At 42.3% G+C, this 20,576-nt stretch overlaps 1 protein-coding gene across 9 annotated transcripts in view; it reads left to right on the top strand.

The window, feature by feature from the left end:
* The first annotated feature begins 737 nt into the window (after window positions 1–737).
* Window positions 738–20,576, top strand: part of anks1ab (ankyrin repeat and sterile alpha motif domain containing 1Ab) — a 42,443-nt gene continuing 22,604 nt past the window's right edge. For 3 of the 9 annotated variants that reach the window (XM_089010630.1, XM_089010631.1, XM_089010629.1), the window contains exons 1-3: window positions 740–1,159; window positions 9,005–9,071; window positions 18,843–18,958. In XM_089010630.1, the coding sequence (XP_088866756.1) occupies window positions 893–1,159; window positions 9,005–9,071; window positions 18,843–18,958 (450 nt within the window). In that variant the 5' untranslated portion in view covers window positions 740–892. Of the gene's footprint in view, window positions 1,160–9,004; window positions 9,072–17,763; window positions 18,959–20,576 lie in introns of those variants that run through there. The other 6 variants (XM_089010636.1, XM_089010632.1, XM_089010628.1 and 3 more) reach the window with 5 other exon arrangements.

Here is a 20,576-nt window from a genome sequence, read left to right as displayed (position 1 = left end):
ATGTATAATAAATGTGCTATTGGATTGTAATTAAAGAAATAAACTGTACTATATAATAAAGTCGTTTCGTTGACCTTTGTGATGGTTGTTGATGTAGTTGCCTCTTGATGATATCCAAGTGAAGTTGCCGTGCTTTCACGGCGATAATACCCCCACTCACACTGTCCCCTGCTAGCTGCTTTTCATGAATCCAAATCAACAGAAGTTTTTCAATCTCTTCTATTGCCTGAGACCGTTGTTTAGACAACACAGAAACACCCTTAGCTACACTGAGCAATGGTCGACTTAGCATAGTGGTACTGGGACGCTAAGTCACACAAACGCAGACCTCGTTCGTGGTTTTCAATGATCTCCTTCTTGGATCGACTGTAATTTTCTTTTGTGTCCTTCTCGGCTTAACAATAGCCTGTGGTGGGGTCTTTTTCGGTATAATTGCAAAAGTACTCCACTCTATAGCAAACCACGTGTGCACTCAAAGGGGGTGTGGAAAACTAGTCCGCCAGCCACTGTGTGGTTCGGTTCGCCCGCCGAAAACTAGTTTGTCTGCCAAGACTATATGCTCGCAAATTTAATGTTCGTGAGGCGAAAAGTTTGTGAACTAAAGTGTTCGTAAGCCGAGGTATCACTGTATTTGTTTTCAAAGGGCCTCGCTCCGCCTCACCTAACGGCAAACGTGTATTGGCTGCAAGGATTGTGTCTGCCTGACGATTTTGGGAGGGGAGGGCGACGGGATACAATCAGTGGGTGGACCTTGTTGACTGGCATTTCCACTTCCACTCCCTTTCCCCCCCTTCCACTTTGCTCCACTTCACTTCATCTTTGTCTTCGAGTTCTCCATAGTTGCTGACACATCTTGGATTTCCTCCCCGTGGAGCTGGAGAAGGAACCAACAATGGCGCTGTGCACACCCAACGCAAATCCCGATAAAGGCGCCCGAAGTGATGGGAAAGAGTCTGGTGAGGCTTCAGACGGGTTGATGGCAGCCGCTGTCAATCTGAGGCTGACCAGAAGTTTGTCCAAGTCGGATTCGGACTTGCTGGCGCCGCCGCTCGGAGAAGAGGACGGAGGTCATGCTGCTCGCAGCGGATCCGTGTCCAAGTGCAAGCAGGGCCGGCTGTCTAAGGAGCGAATGCCTTCCTTTGCTTCGGAGTGGGATGAGGTAAGGCACGAGATGACTTTGAAATTACGACGAGAAGCTGATTAAGAAGGGCGACTTGGGTTCAGTGCGGGGACAGGGTGAGGCAGTGGATTTTGGAAAGGAAAGAAGGAAGTTCGACAGAGGTTGACATGGTAACACCTGTAGGCCGCCGCTCGCTCGGTTGTCCACGTGTCTTGATGACTGGCGTCAGCCGAAGTGTAGCATCCGGGGCTAATTGGACCTCCGCTGTCATGACACATACATTCAGTGTGTTATGCACACGACCCGCTTTCAGCCAACACAGGAAGAGGGCCATCATCAATGCTGGACAACCCTGTGAACAAAAGCAGCAGCTTTGAATCGTGTGGCTTAAAGGACAACCAACGTCACTTTTTTGTTTCTTAACTGACATCAGAAAAACGTTTTATAGCATCTAAAATACCCAAAACACGCAGTATGCTATTTTTAGTCAAATGCAAAACACCAATAAAAATGAGTTCAAGTGTCCAAAACTACTCCAAAATGACCCCGGTAATTGCGAATTTCAGAAGGTCCCGCCCTCAGTTCGTGACGTCACGCCAAGACGTCTTGCCTTGCTCGAGAATCAAAACAATGGCTTCAGATTCTGAGAATATGCTTTCTTGTTACTCGTCCAATTATGAATATGATTCAAATAGTTCTGAAGAGGAAAGCATACATGTTTGCAATCGATTAAATAATTTATTCCATGCCATTTTGAGGTATCTAGGGGTGGGAAATGTAGCACAAACAGAGGCAGAAAATGGCGACAAAGCTCCTGTAAGGAATTAATCGGCCTGTGGAAACGGGCTGATTAATTCCTTACATGGAGCTTTGTCGCCCTCTTCTGCCTCTTTTTTGGTGCTACATGAAGTTTTCTAACCAGCAAAGTACAGCCAATGCATTGACGTGATGGAAGGACTGCTACAATGTGTCCTTTTTTCGGTCAGGGGCATTCCTTCAATCACGTAACGTAGGGACTCGTCACAAACTCAAAAACAAGACTTCCTGAATATTCAGCGCGAGTAAAAAATAGCTATATGCGGTGGAATCTTTGTAAAATACGCTCAGTAGAAGTCACTTGAAGCCATTTTACAAATTATGGACACAACTTGTCCGGAGATATTGGTTGTCCTTTAAAACGATTACTTTTAATAATATGACAACAATAATAATGGTTATGATTATTGTAAAATGAAAATTAGCAGGGAAAAAAGTCAAAAAAGTTATTTATGTAATTGTGACTGATGTTCAAAATATCCATATAATGTAACAAGACTGTACATTGTACATTATTATTGTAAACATATAAAAATCTATTTGACAACAAAACTAAAAACTATTATGATGAATATATATATACATATACAGTAAAGTCTCGTTATATCGATATTCAAGGGAGTCCGAAAAAATCTCGATATAACCGGGACTATCGATATATCCGACCCTGTTTGCATGTAATTTTCTCCGTGCGTGCATAGAAATAGTATCGATATAACCGGGACTATCGATATATCCGATATCGATACAACGAGACTTTACTGTATATGTATTGTGATATCATGAGAGGCTAGCTCTCAGCGGGACGGGACAAGAAGTGCAATGGACGACAGGTTTGGATACAAACAAAAGGTTTTAATCAAGGGTTCCAGGGGGAATTCACAAGCAACAAAGGTTTGAATAGTGTCTCTTCCAATACTTATCAAAATAAAGTCTCTTCTGATACTTAAATCCAAATAAAGTCTCTTCTGAGGTAAAACTGAAGACGGAGTTCTTTTCCAAGAGTCTCTAGGCCTCACCCCTCTTGACGTCCTCGTCATGTAGCCTAGCCACCTTAGCTAGGTTCAAATCCAGTGTCCAGTCGTGTGGTCCCAACTGGCAATGAGTTCCACGCAGCAATCAACTTCTCCACAGAGCACAGCAATCGAGCTTGTCTTTCCCCAAGCTCCACACTCAGAGGCTCTCTGCCTTAAGAGCCCTGCTTTCCAATCAAGCCCTGATCAGCTGCAGGTGTGTGGGTTTAATTGCTGCCTTCCTCCAGGTGGGGCCAAGACTCTCTCTGGGTGGAGCCATCTTAGGGGGATGTATTTGCCCTCCAGGACACAGCGTCTCGTGACATCACAGTATATATACATATACACAAATATACATACATATATATTGTAAATATATAGACATATACACGTATTTACACACACACACATTCATATATACAGACACATACACACACAGACACACACACGCACACGCACACACACACACACACACACACACACACACACACACACACACACACACACACACACACACACACACACACACATATATATATATATATATATATAATTTTTTCAAATGAAGAAGAAGATATTTCAAATAATGAGGATATTACGAATATAATTCTTTTCATGAAATACAGATCAATAATCGAATAGCAACAGGACTAATATCATAATTTTTGTGATTATTGAAAATAAAATCACAATAATGTTCTCTACTTGATATCGGTGTTGATTCGGACCATACTGGGTGGGGTGTCCTGTTCTAAAGAGCATCCTGTTGTTGCAGCTGCTCCCCGACTGTCTGAACATGTGTCCAAAAGTGAAATATTTTTTTGCGTATTATCTCAGGAAGCCATACGTATATTTATACGCGCGGAATAACACTGTGACAGTCAACCGCCTGAGTACAATTCATGAAAAAGTTGCTACAGCTTCGTTTTTGCTTTCAACATTTAGCTTGTAGCAGACGTGCATATTCCACCAGGATGTCCCTGATCCACTCGTAAAAAGGATGATTTGATCCACTCCTCTTTCATCCAGCACTGCTTCATACAACAAAGAGGGTGCAGAAAGCGCTTCAAATTGAATGACTATCTCTGTCTTTTTTCGAGATGGCGCGACGCGAGACTGGCTGTCTTTACACAGAGAGACAGAGAGAAAGTCAACCACACATGAAAATGAGCTGATTGAGCATCACACATTGCGACAAGCCTTAAAGGACAACCGACACCATTTTTTTGTTTCCTAACTGACATCAGAAAAACGTTTTATAGCATCTAAAATATCTCTGTGTAAGCTCCCAGTCGTACTGGAGTGGTCCATCGATGAGGTTTCTTCAGCCGTACATCTGTAACCTTCTCATCATCTAAAATACCCAAAACACGCAGGCTGATATTTTTAGTCAAATGCAAAACACCAATAAAAATGACTTAGTGTCCCAAAACTATTCAAAATGACCTCAGAAAGTTTCAGTTTCAGAAACCCCCGCCCCCTTGTTCATGACGTCATGCCAGGATGTCTTGCCTTACTCGAGAATCAAAACAATGGCTTCAGATTCGGAGAAGATGCTTTTCTTGTTACTTATCCAGTTATTAATATGATTCAAATAGTTCTGAAGAGGACAGCATAAATGTTTGCAATCGATTAAAGAAGTACTTGCGTATCAATTCGAGCCATCAGGACTCCAATGTAGCGTCCCAGAAAATGCACAAGATTGCGCCCAAGCTCCATTGGAGCTTGGGCGCAATCCTTCTAATTTCGAGATCAGTTTTCAGAGAACAAAGTACCCAAAATGCATTGTGTGTTGTTTTCTCGGTCAGGGGCGTTCCAGATGTGACGTAACGTCAGGCATCGTCATCAACTCGAAACAAGACTTCCTGAATATTCAGTCTTAAAACGTAAAATATAGCTATATGCGGTGGAATCTTTGTAAAATACGCTCAGTAGAAGTCATTTGAAGTGATTTTACACATTATGGACACAACTTGTCCGGGGCGTCGGTTGTCCTTTAAAGGTGAATCCAATTAGTGTGACTCTTACCACTGGTCCCAAAAATGACCTAATTGAACTGTTTTATTTTTTTGCACAAAGTGACAAACTGAGCGTCTTGTTTTGGCAGCTTTAATACGACGAGTAATAAGCTCTGGTCGCCTCATATTGGTGCAGATTTGGCCATCCTAAAAGCTGGTGTGTGTGCGTGCGTGTGCGCATACACTAGCACTACGTTGGCGGTAGGCTCATTTGATGTAATATTTAGTGCTTGAAAAAGCCCCCCGCACCCCCTCCCCTTGCACTGGCTGGCTGGTGTGCAAGATGAGCCTTGATTCACTTGGAAAGCAGGCATGTGGGACGTGTGGCATAGTTCGCCCCTAGCATCGCCAACTTCATATTCACTCCTTGGATTAACCCACTTTCAGTACATTCCGTCACGTATACTGCCCACACGTACTGTATATATATATATATACATACATATATACATATATATATATATATATATATATATATATATATATATATATATATATATATATATATATATATATATATATATATATACATACATATATACATATACACGTCGATGACATCACAGGCAGAGCCTAAGTGCACTTTTATTGGATGTCTGTCATCAAAATGTCACTTGAGTGGGAGGGGGTGATGATTTATTGAAACGCTTCAACATGTCGCACATATAGTGCTAAATATTTCACATTTTAAATACATATTTCCACACAGAAATTAAATCCCGCTTGAAATTGTGCATTATTATTGGAATGTCTGTTTAGAAGCGAAAAAATACACCAAATATTACAAGAATGTGAAGGATTTGAGTTGTTGTGGGTCATGTGGAACGGATATGGATTGTTTTTCAACATTTTGTTTGGCTACGACATTCATCAAGGAGGAGACTGCTGAGCAGTTGCGCCTTTTGCAGCACTGTTTTTGATTTGGGAGGAATGTCAGTGCCATTTGACTGTCATAGCACAACAGCTCTGGGGCCGTGGTGCCTTTTTTGCGGCTGTAATGGGCAGCATTTTGGAACTGCCGCAGATTGGAATTGAAGCGGATTAACGTGGGACAGGAGATGTGAGACAATCTCTTTTCGTCTTTTCGTCAATGCTTTAGCCTGTAGTAGCCGTGCACATTCCACCATTACGCCCATGATCAACTGCTGAAAAGGACGCTTTAATCCTCTCCTCTTTCATCTCGAACTGCTTCATGTCACAAAGAGGGTACAGCAAGTACTGAAGAATGAATGACTCTCGGTGTCTGTGTTGTTGTGTTATTTGCCATTTAGTTTTTTGTTGTTTGTTTTTTACTTAAAGATGGCGCTGCAAGAGTTTCCATTTCCAGCAGCGCATCTATTCGATTTTCTACTTCTTTCTTTCCTCTTCCTGTCATAACTTTGCTGCTGTGAAATGTAAATTTCTCCACTGCGATATGAATAAAGATACATCCAATCCAATCCAATGGATGCTACAGCTTCGTGTTTGCTTTCAACATTGAGGTTGTAGCAGACATGCGTACTTTACCATGACATCCCTGATCCACTGGTGAAAAGGACGCTTTGATCCTCTCTTCTTTCATCTACAACTGCTTCATGCAACAAAGAGGGTGCAAAAAGTGCTTATGATTGAATGCCTGTGCTTTTGTATTGTCATATTATTTTGTTATTTAGTTCTTTTGACGTCAAAATGGCGTTGCGAGACTAGCTGCCTTTACAGCAGCTCCCGTATTTTTTTTTCTACTTCTTTCTTTCCTTTCCTCTTCTTTTCATAACTTTTCTGCTTTGAAATGTAAATTAAAATCTGTTAATGATGATTTGCAGTTTAAAAAAACAAACAAACAAATAAACTTTGAAAACATGCAACACACACACGCACACGCGCGCGCACGCACACGCGCACACACGCACACGCACACACGACACACACACACACACACACACACGCAAAAAATGGTTGTAGAGAAAACTTCCCACCATCCATCTCAATATTATGTAAAGTTTCTGAAATTAGAATGCAAACGGACCTACACATTTACTTTACACTTCAAAAGCTCGCATGAGTAATGACTTGAACAAAAATCCTGCTGAGAAATAACAAGGTGTACTGAGAGCATACATGTGACATGTATGCACAACGTTTGCCTGAAGGGGTTTGAACATACGTAGCAAATGTTCCACTTAATGTCATGCTTTTACATTTGCGATGGAATTAAAAAAAGGAGACCTAGATGATGGAGGCAAACGATTTGATATAAAAAATTCCTTCCTTGTCATTCACTACTATCCAATCTCCATCAGGAAATGTGAATTTTAAAAGAATTTCACAAATCATAGGCCTCTCTCCTCTGCCCTAATTCTCAAAAAAAATTCTAGATTACATGAAATTAGATGATTTAAATTTGTCTCACAGTGGAGAAATGTACATTTCACAGCAGCAAAACAAAATACAGGAGCTGCTGTAAAGGCAGCCAACTCGGGCGCCATCTTGAAGTCAAAACAACAAAAAGCTAAGGAACAAATAATATGACAACACAAAAGCACAGTCATTCGATTTTAAGCACTTTTTGCACCCTGTGCTTTGTGGATTAGCAGCTATCAGTTTGCTCCCTTTTACTTGCTAGCATCACGTAAAAGCGACAAAATCCGTGAATGAATTTGGTCCCTCATGATTTCCTAATCGTTTGCAGTTCAAAAGAGATTATAATACTGAAGATGCCAAACCCAGCAGCAGTTTTACCAGAACTCAAACAAAGGATTTGGTTCCTCACAAACATCAATCGCGGTTTTATACCAAAGTGTCAATGCCCTTTTCCAATTTCAGGATCAGAAATTAGCATGAATGCTAACATAATACAGTGATACCTCATTTTACGAACGCTTTAGGTTACAAACATTTCGCCTTACGAACATTAAATTCGCAACAATATAATCATGGCATACGAACTAGTGGAACTAGTTTTCACATGGAGCACCACAATGGCTGGCGGACTAGTTTGCGGCGGAAGAACACTAAACCACACGGCCGAACAGCGCCACCGTGGCTGCCGGACTACTTTTCCACACACCCTTTCTCTGAGTGCATACGTGGCATACGTGGTTTGTTATCGAGTGGAGTACTTTTGCTATGATTGGACTGAAAAAGACCCCACCACAGGCTAGTGTTCAGCCGAAGAGGACACAAAACAAGATTACGGTCGAGCAGAAGGAGAACATCGAAAAACACGAACAAGGTGTGCGCTTCTGTGACTTAGCGTCCCAGTAGTAGTACGCTAAGTTGACCATTGCTACGTGTGGCTAAGGGTGTTTCTGTGTTATCAAAGCAACGGTCTCAGGCAATAGAAGAGGTTGAAAAACTTCTGTTGATTTGGATTAATGAAAAGCAGCTAGCAGGGGACAGTGTGAGTGAGGGTATTATCACAGAGAAAGCACGGCAACTTCACTCGGATAGCATCAAGAGGCAACCAGGAAGTTTGTCATCCATTGACAACTACCATCACAAAGGTAAATAAAATGACTTTATTATATAGTACAGTTTATTTCTTTAATTACAATCCAATAGCACATTTATTGAACATAAAATAAGGTATATTTTGTATAATTTTAAAGCTTATTTCGTAGAAAATTATGTTTTATGGGGACCTGGGAACAGATTATTCTCATTTTTAATGGTTTCTTATGGGAAATTAATGTTTGGAATACACACTTTTCACCTTACACACACTTTCTGGGAACCAATTAAGTTCGTAAGCTGAGGAATCACTGTAGTAAAAATGTATCAAAGTATTTTCCTTTCCAATGGACCTGATATGTAAGTTTCCTGTGCTATAAGACATATAAAGTCGCGAGTCATATTTGTCATTAGTAGTGCAGTATTAGTTCCATTATTGGCTACTCTTGTCCTGTTTCTGTTGTGTGGGGCAGTATACACCTCTGCCCCAGGTTACCAGGGAAACAGCCGAGTGTGGATTGTGGCTGGCATACCGTTAAAAAAAGACTTGAAAGTGGTGCACATTTCCCTGAAAACCAAACCTAAAGTGTCATTTTATTTCTCGACAGATTGAGAAAATTGTGGACCTGATCGGCGCCGGCATTGAGACGTCCGACAAGAAACAGGCGAGCTCAGGTAACAATGTGTCCCCCCTTTCGACCATCATGGTCTTAATTTCATTGAAGCGGCGCAGTGATTGTCATTTCACATCCTTCTTACCTCCCTCAAGAGCAATGAAGATTATTTATTGGTGTGCTAATACGACATGACAAGTAAGGGGTGGGGATCTTGGAGATTAAGTGAGACTTAGTCAGGAAGCGTTTACGGGGCTTATTATTGCTCAGTGCCGTATTGATGAGAACCTGGTCGGGTTTATTTCTCCGGGCATGACGTGCGGCGACCTTGTAACGGATGTCATCGACTCACATTGTTAGCACTGTTTAATATGGACAATAAAATAATCAGATGTATCTGGAAGAGCGTAAACATCCATCAAGGACACAGGGTTCCCATTTGAAGCTGCACCCAGTGGCGGGCCATGGATTTCATCGCTAGGCCTTCAGTAATGCAACGTCTGAATCAATGCAGACTGAAAAAAGAGTGGTGTGATTTACTACAAGTCCACTAGAGGGAACCATTCGCTAGGAAATAACTAACCGATCTTTCTTATTGATGTCCATTTTTTCCTGATCTTGGAAATGGCTTTAACAGTAAATATCCAACCAAATCAATTTTTTCTCCTCCTTCAGCCATTGTGAGTTGACAAAACTGCTATTAAATCAACACGAAAATATATTTGATTATGCAGTTCACTACAGCTAGTCTGCTAGCTCTGCCAAGTATGTACTTGTTACTAGCGGCTACAATAATAATAATAATAATAATAATAATAATAATAATAATAATGCTACTGCTAATAATAATAATAATAATAATAAATACACTTTATTCATAAGCGCCTTTCAAAACTCTCAAGGTCACTTTACAGTCACAGGATAGGTGAGCAGGTGAGCAGCGGCAGACACACGCGCTAGCGTTCACTCAACCCGGAAGTAACTGAAATGGATAGAAAGCTAGCTAGCTAAGAGATAGCTAATAATAATAATAATACATTTCATTTACAAGCGCTCTTCAAATCTCCCAAGGTCACTTCACAGTCACAGGACAGGTTAGATAGCTAGCCATTAGCTAGCTAGCTAGTCAACTATTGATACTATGATTGGCTAGTGACTATCCAATCATAGTTTGATCCAAGAAACTTGAAAACTGTGATGTTTCCAACTCCAGCACGCTTTGGGTTGCTAACTTGAATATTGATTGGTTGGACTTACACCGATAAAAGAACCAATAAATAAATTATTAATAGGTTAACGTTTTTTTTTGCCGTTGAAATCGTCAAAAAGCCGATGAGTAATATTGCTCATTGTGGCGCGTTGCCAACTATGATGTTCATTTTCGTTGACAGAAATGTCAAATTTTAATATTTATTCTACACATTTTTATAGCATTGATAAACGTTAAGAATGTTTGTGTCATGTTTGTCCTCCTACAGCACAGGTGTCAAAGTCAAGGCCCGCGGGCCAAATCCGGCTCGCCACATCATTTTTTTCGGCCCGCGAAAGCAAATCAAACTTGTTAAATTCCATGATGATTGCTAAAATCTGAGCCAAAATGTCATATTTTTGGATGTCAACCACAATAAAAGTCATTATTCTTGACTTCAGATTTGAAAACGAGTTATTCATTAATTTGCTGTGTGCTCTATATGTAATATTTGAAGGGATTTAAACATTCTAATGGGTTCCCCAAATTCATAACGGCCCTCGAGAGGAAACCATAACTACAATGTGGCCCGCGGCAAAAAATGACTTTGACACCCCTGTCCTACAGAAACCATATTAAAACAAAAAATATATTCAATTTTCCCAAAAATTTTAAAAAGCTCCAGGGAGCCACTAGGGCGGCGCTAAAGAGCCGCATGCGACTCTAGAGCCGCGGGTTGCCGGCCTCCGGGTTAAAGCAACAGTTTGATCGACACTTAGTTAATGCGGCAGGGCCTGCAGAACTGATTGTGAAGGCGTCCAGGTAGATTTCTGATCCTAGTAACAAATGACGGCTAAAATGTGATTGGTTAAATGCTTAAATACGAAAACGCGATTCTAAAAGCACCGCAACTGGGGTAAAAGTAATGAAAGAAAGCTGAAAGACAATTTGGAATTATTTAGTACGAATTTATGGACAAAATATAATTAATTAATTAGCCTGTGATTCAGATATTTTTAGGCCAGCAGAGAAGGCTTTGCAGGCCTTGACGTTCCGCCACTCTCTGCACCTATTGTTTGCCTACATAGATTAATATTCAGGTTATATTCATGTTTTATTGACAGAGAATTGATGGAAAATGTGTTTGAGATCATAAAATCAAAAGTGATTCTTGACTATATCGATTACTCTTGCCGCTTCTTTGTTCAAATAAGGGTTTCTTGAGTGTCACAAAAATAGCATAAACTCAATTCTCCGGTTAAAATATGGCCATACAATGTGCCCGTCTTCCATTGAAAGTGTCAGAAATGTTCTGCATTGGAAAAAATGATCACCTTGCTCTGAAAATGCTCCATTTCCTGCACATTACAGCTTCGAGTGCCCAAGGTTATTCTGTATTACATAAGCGAGAATATGCAATTTGTTTGTTCGTCTTTTCCGCCTCACCACACACACTCACAAATGCACGCACATATGCACAGACACACACACGCACACATACATGACATGTACCATAGGTGTATGTGTGCTATTTGTAGGCAAAGTGTCCCATATTCAGCTGAGTCACATTTACCGCTCCGGACGTTACCGCTATGCGTTTTCAGCGCCATTATTCAAATGTGTGTCTCAGAGGCTAAGAGAGAGAGAGAGAGAGAGAGAGAGAGAGAGAGAGAGAGAGAGAGAGAGACAGAGAGAGACAGAGAGAGACAGAGAGAGAGAGACAGAGAAAGAGACGACATTTCAGGAAGACATTTAAAAAGATGGAGAGTACAATTGTGAGTAACAACTCAATGTGTGGATATCAATAGCTCATCAGATGCGTCACTTGGAAAAAAAAGGAAAATCACCGGGGGTGCTCCAAGGACAACTTGGGAACTGTGGTTGTGTGTAAATGAGCTTAAAGGAGGGCGAGTGTGAGATACAATTCGTGTCCATGTGAACACACACACACACACACACACACACACACACACACACACACACACACACACACACACACACACACACACACACACACACACACACACACACACACGCCACACACATATGCTCTGATGTTAAAAAGCAAATACACCACTGGTTGGGGGTGCGCCTTATATTCATTCTGGTGTGCCTTGTGTATGGGAAAAGTTTGAAAATACACCATTCATTGAGGGTTCGCCTTATACTGTGATACCTTGGCTTACGAACTTACTTGGTTCCCAGACAGAGTGTGTAAGGCGAAAAGTGTGTATCCCAAAAATTAATTTCCCACAGGAAACCATTAAAATGATAATAATCCATTCCCAGGTCCCCATAAAACATAATTTTCTCCTTTCTAATTTTCTAAGCCTCAAAACTACACAAAATATACCTTATTTTATGTATAATAAATGTGCTATGGTATTATAATTAAAGAAATAAACTGTACTGTAAAATAAAGTGGTTTTATGTACCTTTGTGATGGTCGTTGATGGCTTGATGGAATGGAAGTGGCCGATTTCATCAGCATTAAACACTTGATGAGGAATGTAACCTTCTTTCACCATCTTGAGGAATGATCCCTTAAGTTACGTACGTACGTCAATTTGTATCGTTCGTACAACAGCCTACTTAGGCAAAATAGGATTAGGAATACTGATGAGATGATACCGGTGGAGGTGGGGCAATCAGGCCAGTCGTTAGTCAGAACAATAGGAACAATCAGTCGAGCGGCAAGGGGTAGTCCTGTGCTTCCCCCAACCTGAGAGCAGGGACCTATCATAGCAGAGTCCGGCACCGCCATGTTTGGACAGTAGGGATATATATATCTTCTTTTCCTTTCGGCTTTTCCCCTCAGGGGTCGCCACAGCGAATCAGTGTCCTCTATCTATCCCGGTTTTGTGCATCCTCTTCTCTCACACCAGCTACCTTCATGTCCTCTTTGACCACATCCATAAACCTCCTCTTCGGTCTTCCTCTCAATCTCCTGCCTGGCAGTTCAAGACTCAGCATCCTTCTCCCGATATAGTCACTGTCTCTCCTCTGGACATGTCCAAACCATCTCAGTCTGGCCTCTCTGACTTTCTCTGCAAAGCCTCTAATATGAGTTGTCCCTCTAATGTACTCATTCCTGATCGTATCCAACCTGGTCACTCCCAAAGAAAACCTCAACATCTTCAGCTCTGCTCCCTCCAGCTCTGCTTCCTGTGGCACTGTCTCCAGTCCAAACGTCATAGCTGGTCTGACCACGGTTTTATACACTTTTCCTTTCATCCTAGCTGAAACCCTTCTATCACACATCACACCTGACATTTTTCTCCAGCCGCTCCAGCCTGCCTGGACACGTTTCTTCACCTCTTTTCCACACTCTCCATTGCTCTGGACAGTTGACCCCAAGTACTTAAAATCCTCCACCTTCTTTATCTCTTCTCCATCACTCTTGCACTTGGATCCCTCTCATTCACACACATATATTCCGTCTTGCTGCGACTGATCTTCATTCCTCACCTTTCCAGGGCATATCTCCACATCTCTAGTTTCTCCGCCACCTGTTCCCTGTTCTGGCTACAGATCACAATGCACGAGTACACTTCGTCTCCATTCTTCAGGCATCTGTTCACTATCTAAGATCTTGCTGAATAACCCAGTCAAGAACACCACCATAGGTTTGATTCGCATATTTGTTTTGGCAAATTTTTTTACGTCGGATGCCCTTCCTGACACAACCCTCTGTATTTATCCGGGCCTGGGACCGGCACAATAAGACACTGGCTTGTGCCCCCTTGTGGCTACATTTGGATATATATATATATATATATATATATAGGGATATATATATAGGGCCTAAATTACCAGTAAGACTTTAGTTTGCTGACGAAGTTTCTTGGATAAGAAGCGAAATGTCCAAAACCTTCAAAGAAGTACAGATGACGGCTGAAGAAACCTTTTCATCGATGAATGATCCCTTGTAGGTGCTTTCTATGTGATAATTTTATCTCGTTCCTCATCAATTGTGTTCTCTTTATCTGGGTTGATAGCCTTTTGCATCAAGTGTACAGATGGGATTGGATTGGATTTGCCTTTATTAGTCTCGCAGTGGAGAAATTTACATTTCACAGCAGCAAAGTGATGAAAGATGATGGCTTGTGCGGGTTGTTTGTGGATCCTGATTGATAGGATATTTTAACCTTGCAGTCTACACTCTGCCTTTGAACTAGCAAAGTTGAAACTCTCACTGTCGTCTGCCTGTCCCTTCAATGTTTAAACCAACCCCCCTCACTGCTGCGTTCTTGACCAATCACGTGGCTTTAACCAAAGATATAGAGGACAAAAACAGTCGTCTGCCATTTTGTTGTCAGAAGAACGGGCTCGTTTGCGAACGACACATCACCGTGTATGAAAAAAGTTCATTTGCCAATGTAAAATTTTCATAAATGTAACGTTCGTAAATCGAAAGGTTTGTAAGCCAAGGGGTTCATAAACCGAGGTGTCACTGTATATCAAAGTCAAAGTCAGCTTTATTGTCAAATATGCTCATATGCATGACATACAGCACAGATGAAATTAATGTTGTCTCGGACCCATCGTGCAGGGCATGCAAGGCACTTATAACGTGGCTAAAAAGACAGACAATTGACAACAGACAATACATGTAATTTCTGAATGTAAAGTGAGGTAGTGTCATCTGGAAAGTGAGGTAGTGACGTATGTTAAGTGAGGTTAAGTGACATGTCACCCAATCCCATTTGCTCTTAGTCAATATACAGGTACCGTATTTTCTGGTGTATAAGGCCCACCGGAGTATAAGGCGCATCCCTGATGAATGGTGTATTTTCAAACTTTCAAACGTATATTGAAAAAGTTTGAAAATACACCATTTATCAGGGATGCGCCTTATACTCCGGTGGGCCTTATACACCAGAAAATACGGTATCTGTATATTGACTAAGAGCAAATGGGAGTGGGTGACATGTCAGGCAGGAGTCAAACTGCTGTCATGTTGTCAGATGACATTCTCATGTCATCCGCTCCAGAACACACTTGCAGGTTGGATCTCAATGTAGAAAAAAAAAATTAAAAAAAGGAAGGAAGGACACGCACAGTCTGGGGAGACTTTGATCTTAATAGCATTAAGTGTTACGACGGTAGCTCCAAATCTAAAAATAAACATGGTATGGTGTAGCACAGAATCCTATATGGCATTAAAAGAGGGTTGAATCTGTAGCGGTTACAAATAGAAGTGATACATTGGTAAAACACATCTTCTTGATTTGAATACCACGCCCCTGGACGTCCCAAGCACCAACATCCATAAACCAACAGAACATTTTAATTGGTTGTTCGTTCCATGAACTGATCGATTTGTAACCTGGCAATGACTTCTTCCTGTGAAGGAGTTCATCAAGTTGTAAATTAGTCCAAGGCCAGATCTCCTACATGAAGATGACAGTTTAACAGGCGCAGATTGAACCCAGCTTTTCTGTGCTTTCATTGTGGGCCTTCTAAGCATGAAACTTTTATATATGATAACTTCGATTCTGTCTATTCCCTATTAGAGGTGCATCAATGTGTGCCCATAAGAACTTCTTGGCACATAGGTGTCAAGACAGCAAATATACCCATATATATTGTTGCTCACTACACCCACTGTGATGGTTGGTGTTATCTAAAGCGAGATTATGAAGTCTTTCAAACCACCCACAATCGACCTCCTTAATGGCGAGTTGAGAAGACCAAAGGAGTGTCAATTAAGTGGACTTCCGATATGATTGGCATGCCGTGCTGCTGTGGCTCCAAGTGTTTGTGATAAGGTTAAAAAAAAAGTAGCCGAGGCATGAAGTGGACGGATTGTGACCTCATCTGTGGTTGAGGAAGATGACGGCGTGCATAGGCGAGTTAAGATGCTATTAGCTAGTAAGAAGGATCTCGTTCTAATTCAGCGTGAGACCCCCGCAGCTTGACTAAAGGGATCTATTAACGCCATCGCATCCAGACAAAGCCTGTTAAAAATGCCAACCGCCCCTTCCAGTGATTATTCAGCTTTGAGATCAAAACAAGGACATCGTGATGCTCATCCAAGAGGAAAAAGTGGGAGAAATTTATGATACATTGCAGCCTCATCTTTTACCAGCATCACTTTCATCCTGAAGTACAGGGGTGCTAACACTTATTCAGCAAGGGAGCTACTTTTGAAGTCAAAATGATCTAGCCATTATATTTAAATTCAACTTTATTTGTATAGCATCAGTTCATGACAATGTCATATCACCTTGTCATGCGATCTACCAATAGTTCCATAGATAAGGCGCATCGGAGGATAAGGCGCACCCTTAATGAATGGTGTATTTTCAAACCTTTTCCATATATAACACACACCGGACTATAAGATGGCCAAGAGAGCCCACCAGCGCCTGTACTTCCTCCGCAAGCTCAAAAGAGTTGGAGCCCCGACCCCCATCACGACCTCCTTCTACCGCGGTACCATAGAGAGCATCCTGACCAGCTGTATCACCGTGTGGTACGGCGCCTGCACCGTGTCCTGCCGTAAGACTCTGCAGCGCATCGTGAGGACAGCTGAGAAGATCATCGGTGTCTCTCGCCCCCCCCTTCAGGACATCTACAACACCCGCCTCACCCGCAGAGCCATCCGGATCGCTGGCGATCCCACCCACCCCTCCCACAGCCTCTTCAGCCTGCTGCCATTGGGTCGGAGTCTCCGAGCCAAGACCAGCAGGCTCAAGGACAGTTTCTGCCACCAGGCAGTCCGGAGACTCAACTCCCTCCCAGCCCTGCCCAGCCTGCCCCTTCCCACTGCCACACTCACCGAACTCTGAGTACACGCTACATGCTGTACGATCATCCTGAACTCTATTTTTTTTGTTATTTCTCATTAGACAAGACCTCACTTCAACCCTTTCTTGTTGTTTGTTTTTGCAATTACGACATTACGTCACTCTATGTACGTCACTTCCTCACTTTACATATGTCACTACCTCACTTTCCATACGACACTACCTCACTTTACATACAGAAATTACATGTATTGTTTGTTGTCAATTGTATGTCTTTTTTAGCCACGTTATAAGTGCCTTGCATGTCTTGCACGCTGGGTCCGAGAGGACATTAATTTCATCTGTGCTGTATGTCATGCATATTAGCATATTTGACAATAAAGCTGACTTTGACTTTGACTTGACTTTGACTTGAAGATGCACCCCCAAAGAATGTAAAATGGACATTTTCAGCGAAGTACGACCACAAAGATTTTGAAGCTGAATCGTGTACACTTGGCAATTATGATTCATACTTGGCAGGCTTGTTCATGACACTTTTTGCCGTATACATTTATTGCCCCCCATACTTCTGTTATTTGAGGATGAGTGTCTTTTTTCTGGTTAACTCCAGTTGGAACAGTGAGGTTTTTGTCTGTTTTTTTAATTTTTTTATCTATCTGCGATGTCCTTTTTTTCGCTGGCAAAATCCGAGCGCCTCTCCATATGCATCCCTAATCAGTTCTCGAGCAAGACAGAGACAGAAGTGTGCACTCAAGTGAGAGAGAAGTGAATGAGGAAAGGGTCGGGCGAGGAAGTGGGGGGCGAGGGGTGATTACGTGAACCTCATATGGCAGCCCTGCAGTGCGATCTGGAAAAAAAGGGGTGGTTTGGAGATCGGCTAGCGCAGAAACCGAGAGAGACGAGGAACGGGGAGGGTGTAAAAACGGAGCAGGGATGAGACCTGAGTGGAGGACGTGGAGGGATAAAGAGAGGGGAGCGAAGTGAGGTAGGGGGGGGGGGGGCATGGTCATTGCTTGCAGTCGTATGGGAGGACAGCAGTGCAGCGGCGGCATCAGCGGCGGGAGACTGAACCAGGTTGAGGGACGATATGCACTGTGATCCGTAAGGCGCTCAGTGTGCCCCCCCCCCACATCCCTACTCTCTTCCAACTACCATTTGAGCAGCGTCGGGCATGCAGCAAAGCGGCAAAGGAGCCAGGTGGGCTGCGACGCTCTTCGACTCCCAACGTTTGTGACGTTGCGGACGCTCCAGCAGCTAACGTGAATGCCTCCCAGGACTTCGAACCCCCCCTTTGGGATTATGAAATTGGCCAGTTGAGGACGTCTTGGCCCCCCTTGCAGGATTTTTACAAATAAACCCAACTACCCACTGACACCTTTGTGGCTCCCTCACTGACCCACCCCGGACGAAAAAATGATCCCGCCGTCGGTACCTCAAGTGTACTTTAAGAATGCTGCTACGGTGCCCTAGCTGTAAAAGTACTTGACCAATGACGCCATGGGACTCAGCCAGAGCTTTACAAGTATGTGTTGACTATCCCTCCGACCACCCCGACTTTAGGGATAGAGCATCATGCCGTGTGAATACCCATGTTTTTTTAGGGTGTCTTCGTGGGCCCAGTCAAGCCCAAATTTGTCGCTCTCCCTTCACCTTTGCCCAACCGTAACCCATTAGCCTAGCCGGCGTTCTTTTTGCTTCCTCCTGTGTTTTAGCACCAGGGGCGGTTTTTCCCCCGAATCCCGGACCCTGCCTTCCCCGAGCCTAGCCCGGTGCTGCCGCACTCGACTCTGCCCGAGGATGATGTGGCAGTGCCACGTGTCGTCCTCCGAGTGCCGCTGCTACCGGCTCAAGGGCTTCTCGCTGCTCAAGCGCTTCCCTCTCTCGGCAGATGGGGCGTGCGGCAAAGCCCTGGACCAGCCGGTGGGCGAGTGGCTGGAGCGAGCCGGGCTGCCGCAGTACGAGGGCAAGTTCCTGCTCAACGGCTTTGACGACCTGCGCTACATGGTGAGTCGCCCGGATCGACGTACCCGCGCACCCGAGGGCTTAGCTTCTGGCCTTTGGCACACTCTGCTATGTAACAGTGGGGAAAAAGTTTTTTTTGTCTTGAGTCTCAAGCAAAAAAATGAGTTATGAGCTCTAGCTACAGTGCTACAGGTTTGGCAAATGGTGCGCAGAAGCTTAATGCTTGCTTCAAAATACAACCAAAGCACATTGGCTTTGTCTTATAAAATGGAGCCAGGTTCATGTTGATATATCAAACAATTAAAATGAACCGGTATTTAAACACAAGCCGTAACAACTCATGCATACAGTAAAAAAAAGAAGGAATAAAGAAAAAAAATTATTATTTTAATACTTTATATTATTGGATTGGATATTGCAGATCAATTCAGATAATTGTCTTCTGTTACATCCCCAATTGTACTTTTTTTAAATGTCTGTATTATACCACCCCGTTGTGACGAAGGAACACACATCGGAATGCGCAGCACAAAGTCCATTTAAAGTATCAGAATTGGAATCAGAATCATCAATATTGGCAAAGTATGGAGAACACACAGTCTAGGGTATCTAACGCTGTATTGAATGTTTAAGTAGTCTCAAAACTCAATATTCTGTGGGTCCTCGAATTCAAGTGACAATGACAAAAACACTTATTTGCACACCTGGCAGTGAGTAAGTTAAATGATGTATTTATAATTAGCTTTCATGCTGTAAAATGATAGCTTTGTTTTTGTAAAAAAAAAAAACATGAAAAAATGTTGATGTTATTAAGACCGCTGGAACGGATTATTGGCATTTCCAATCATTTCAATGGGGAATGGTGGGGGACTGTATTGAAACAAATTGAATTTGTAAGTCAAGGCGCAACTGCAAAAATTATTTAACTCATTCACTGCTAGACGATATGCAAAAAGGTGTCCATCCATTGCCAGGGTTTTTGTCATTGTCACTTGAATTCCAGGACCCACCGAATATTGACTTCTAGGACTAAATAAACATTCAACGCAGAGTAAGAAACTTTAGTCTCTCTTCTTTCATCAGAAAAAAAGAGTTACAGTAAAGTCTCGTTATATCGATATTCAAGGGAGTCCGAAAAAATATCGATATAACCGGGACTATCGATATATCCGATCCTGTTTGCATGTAATTTTCTCCGTGCGTGCATAGAAATAGTATCGATATAACCGGGACTATCGATATATCCGATATCGATATAACGAGACTTTACTGTATTTCCTAAATGATATGGGTCTGGAGTTATGAGCTTGAAATTAGGGTGGCTGTCCAAAATGCAATGCAATACATACACATTGGTTTATATAGCTCTTTAAAAACAGCTGTAGCGAGAACAAAGCACTAACATGGAAAAGGGGAAATGCTGCCCCCCTGTGGAAAAAACATTGCCACAATAATAATACATTTTATTTCAAGCGCCTTTCAAAACACCCAAGGACACTTTACAATAAAAACAATAGAACACAGCACATAACAATAAAACCATAAGTAAAATGATAAATAATAAAATAGCAGAGAGAATCAGACATTGAAAGCAATTTTAAACAAATGGGTTTTGAGGTGAGCCTTGAAAATAGGGAGGGAGTCAATATTACGGATGTTG

The sequence above is a fragment of the Hippocampus bargibanti genome, linkage group LG12 (assembly GCF_051943395.1).
Source record: "Hippocampus bargibanti isolate YZ-2025 linkage group LG12, ASM5194339v1, whole genome shotgun sequence".
NCBI classification, from domain to species: domain Eukaryota; kingdom Metazoa; phylum Chordata; class Actinopteri; order Syngnathiformes; family Syngnathidae; genus Hippocampus; species Hippocampus bargibanti.
The sequence above is the reverse complement of the archived record's forward strand: the minus strand, read 5'-3'. Positions and strand labels throughout refer to the sequence as shown.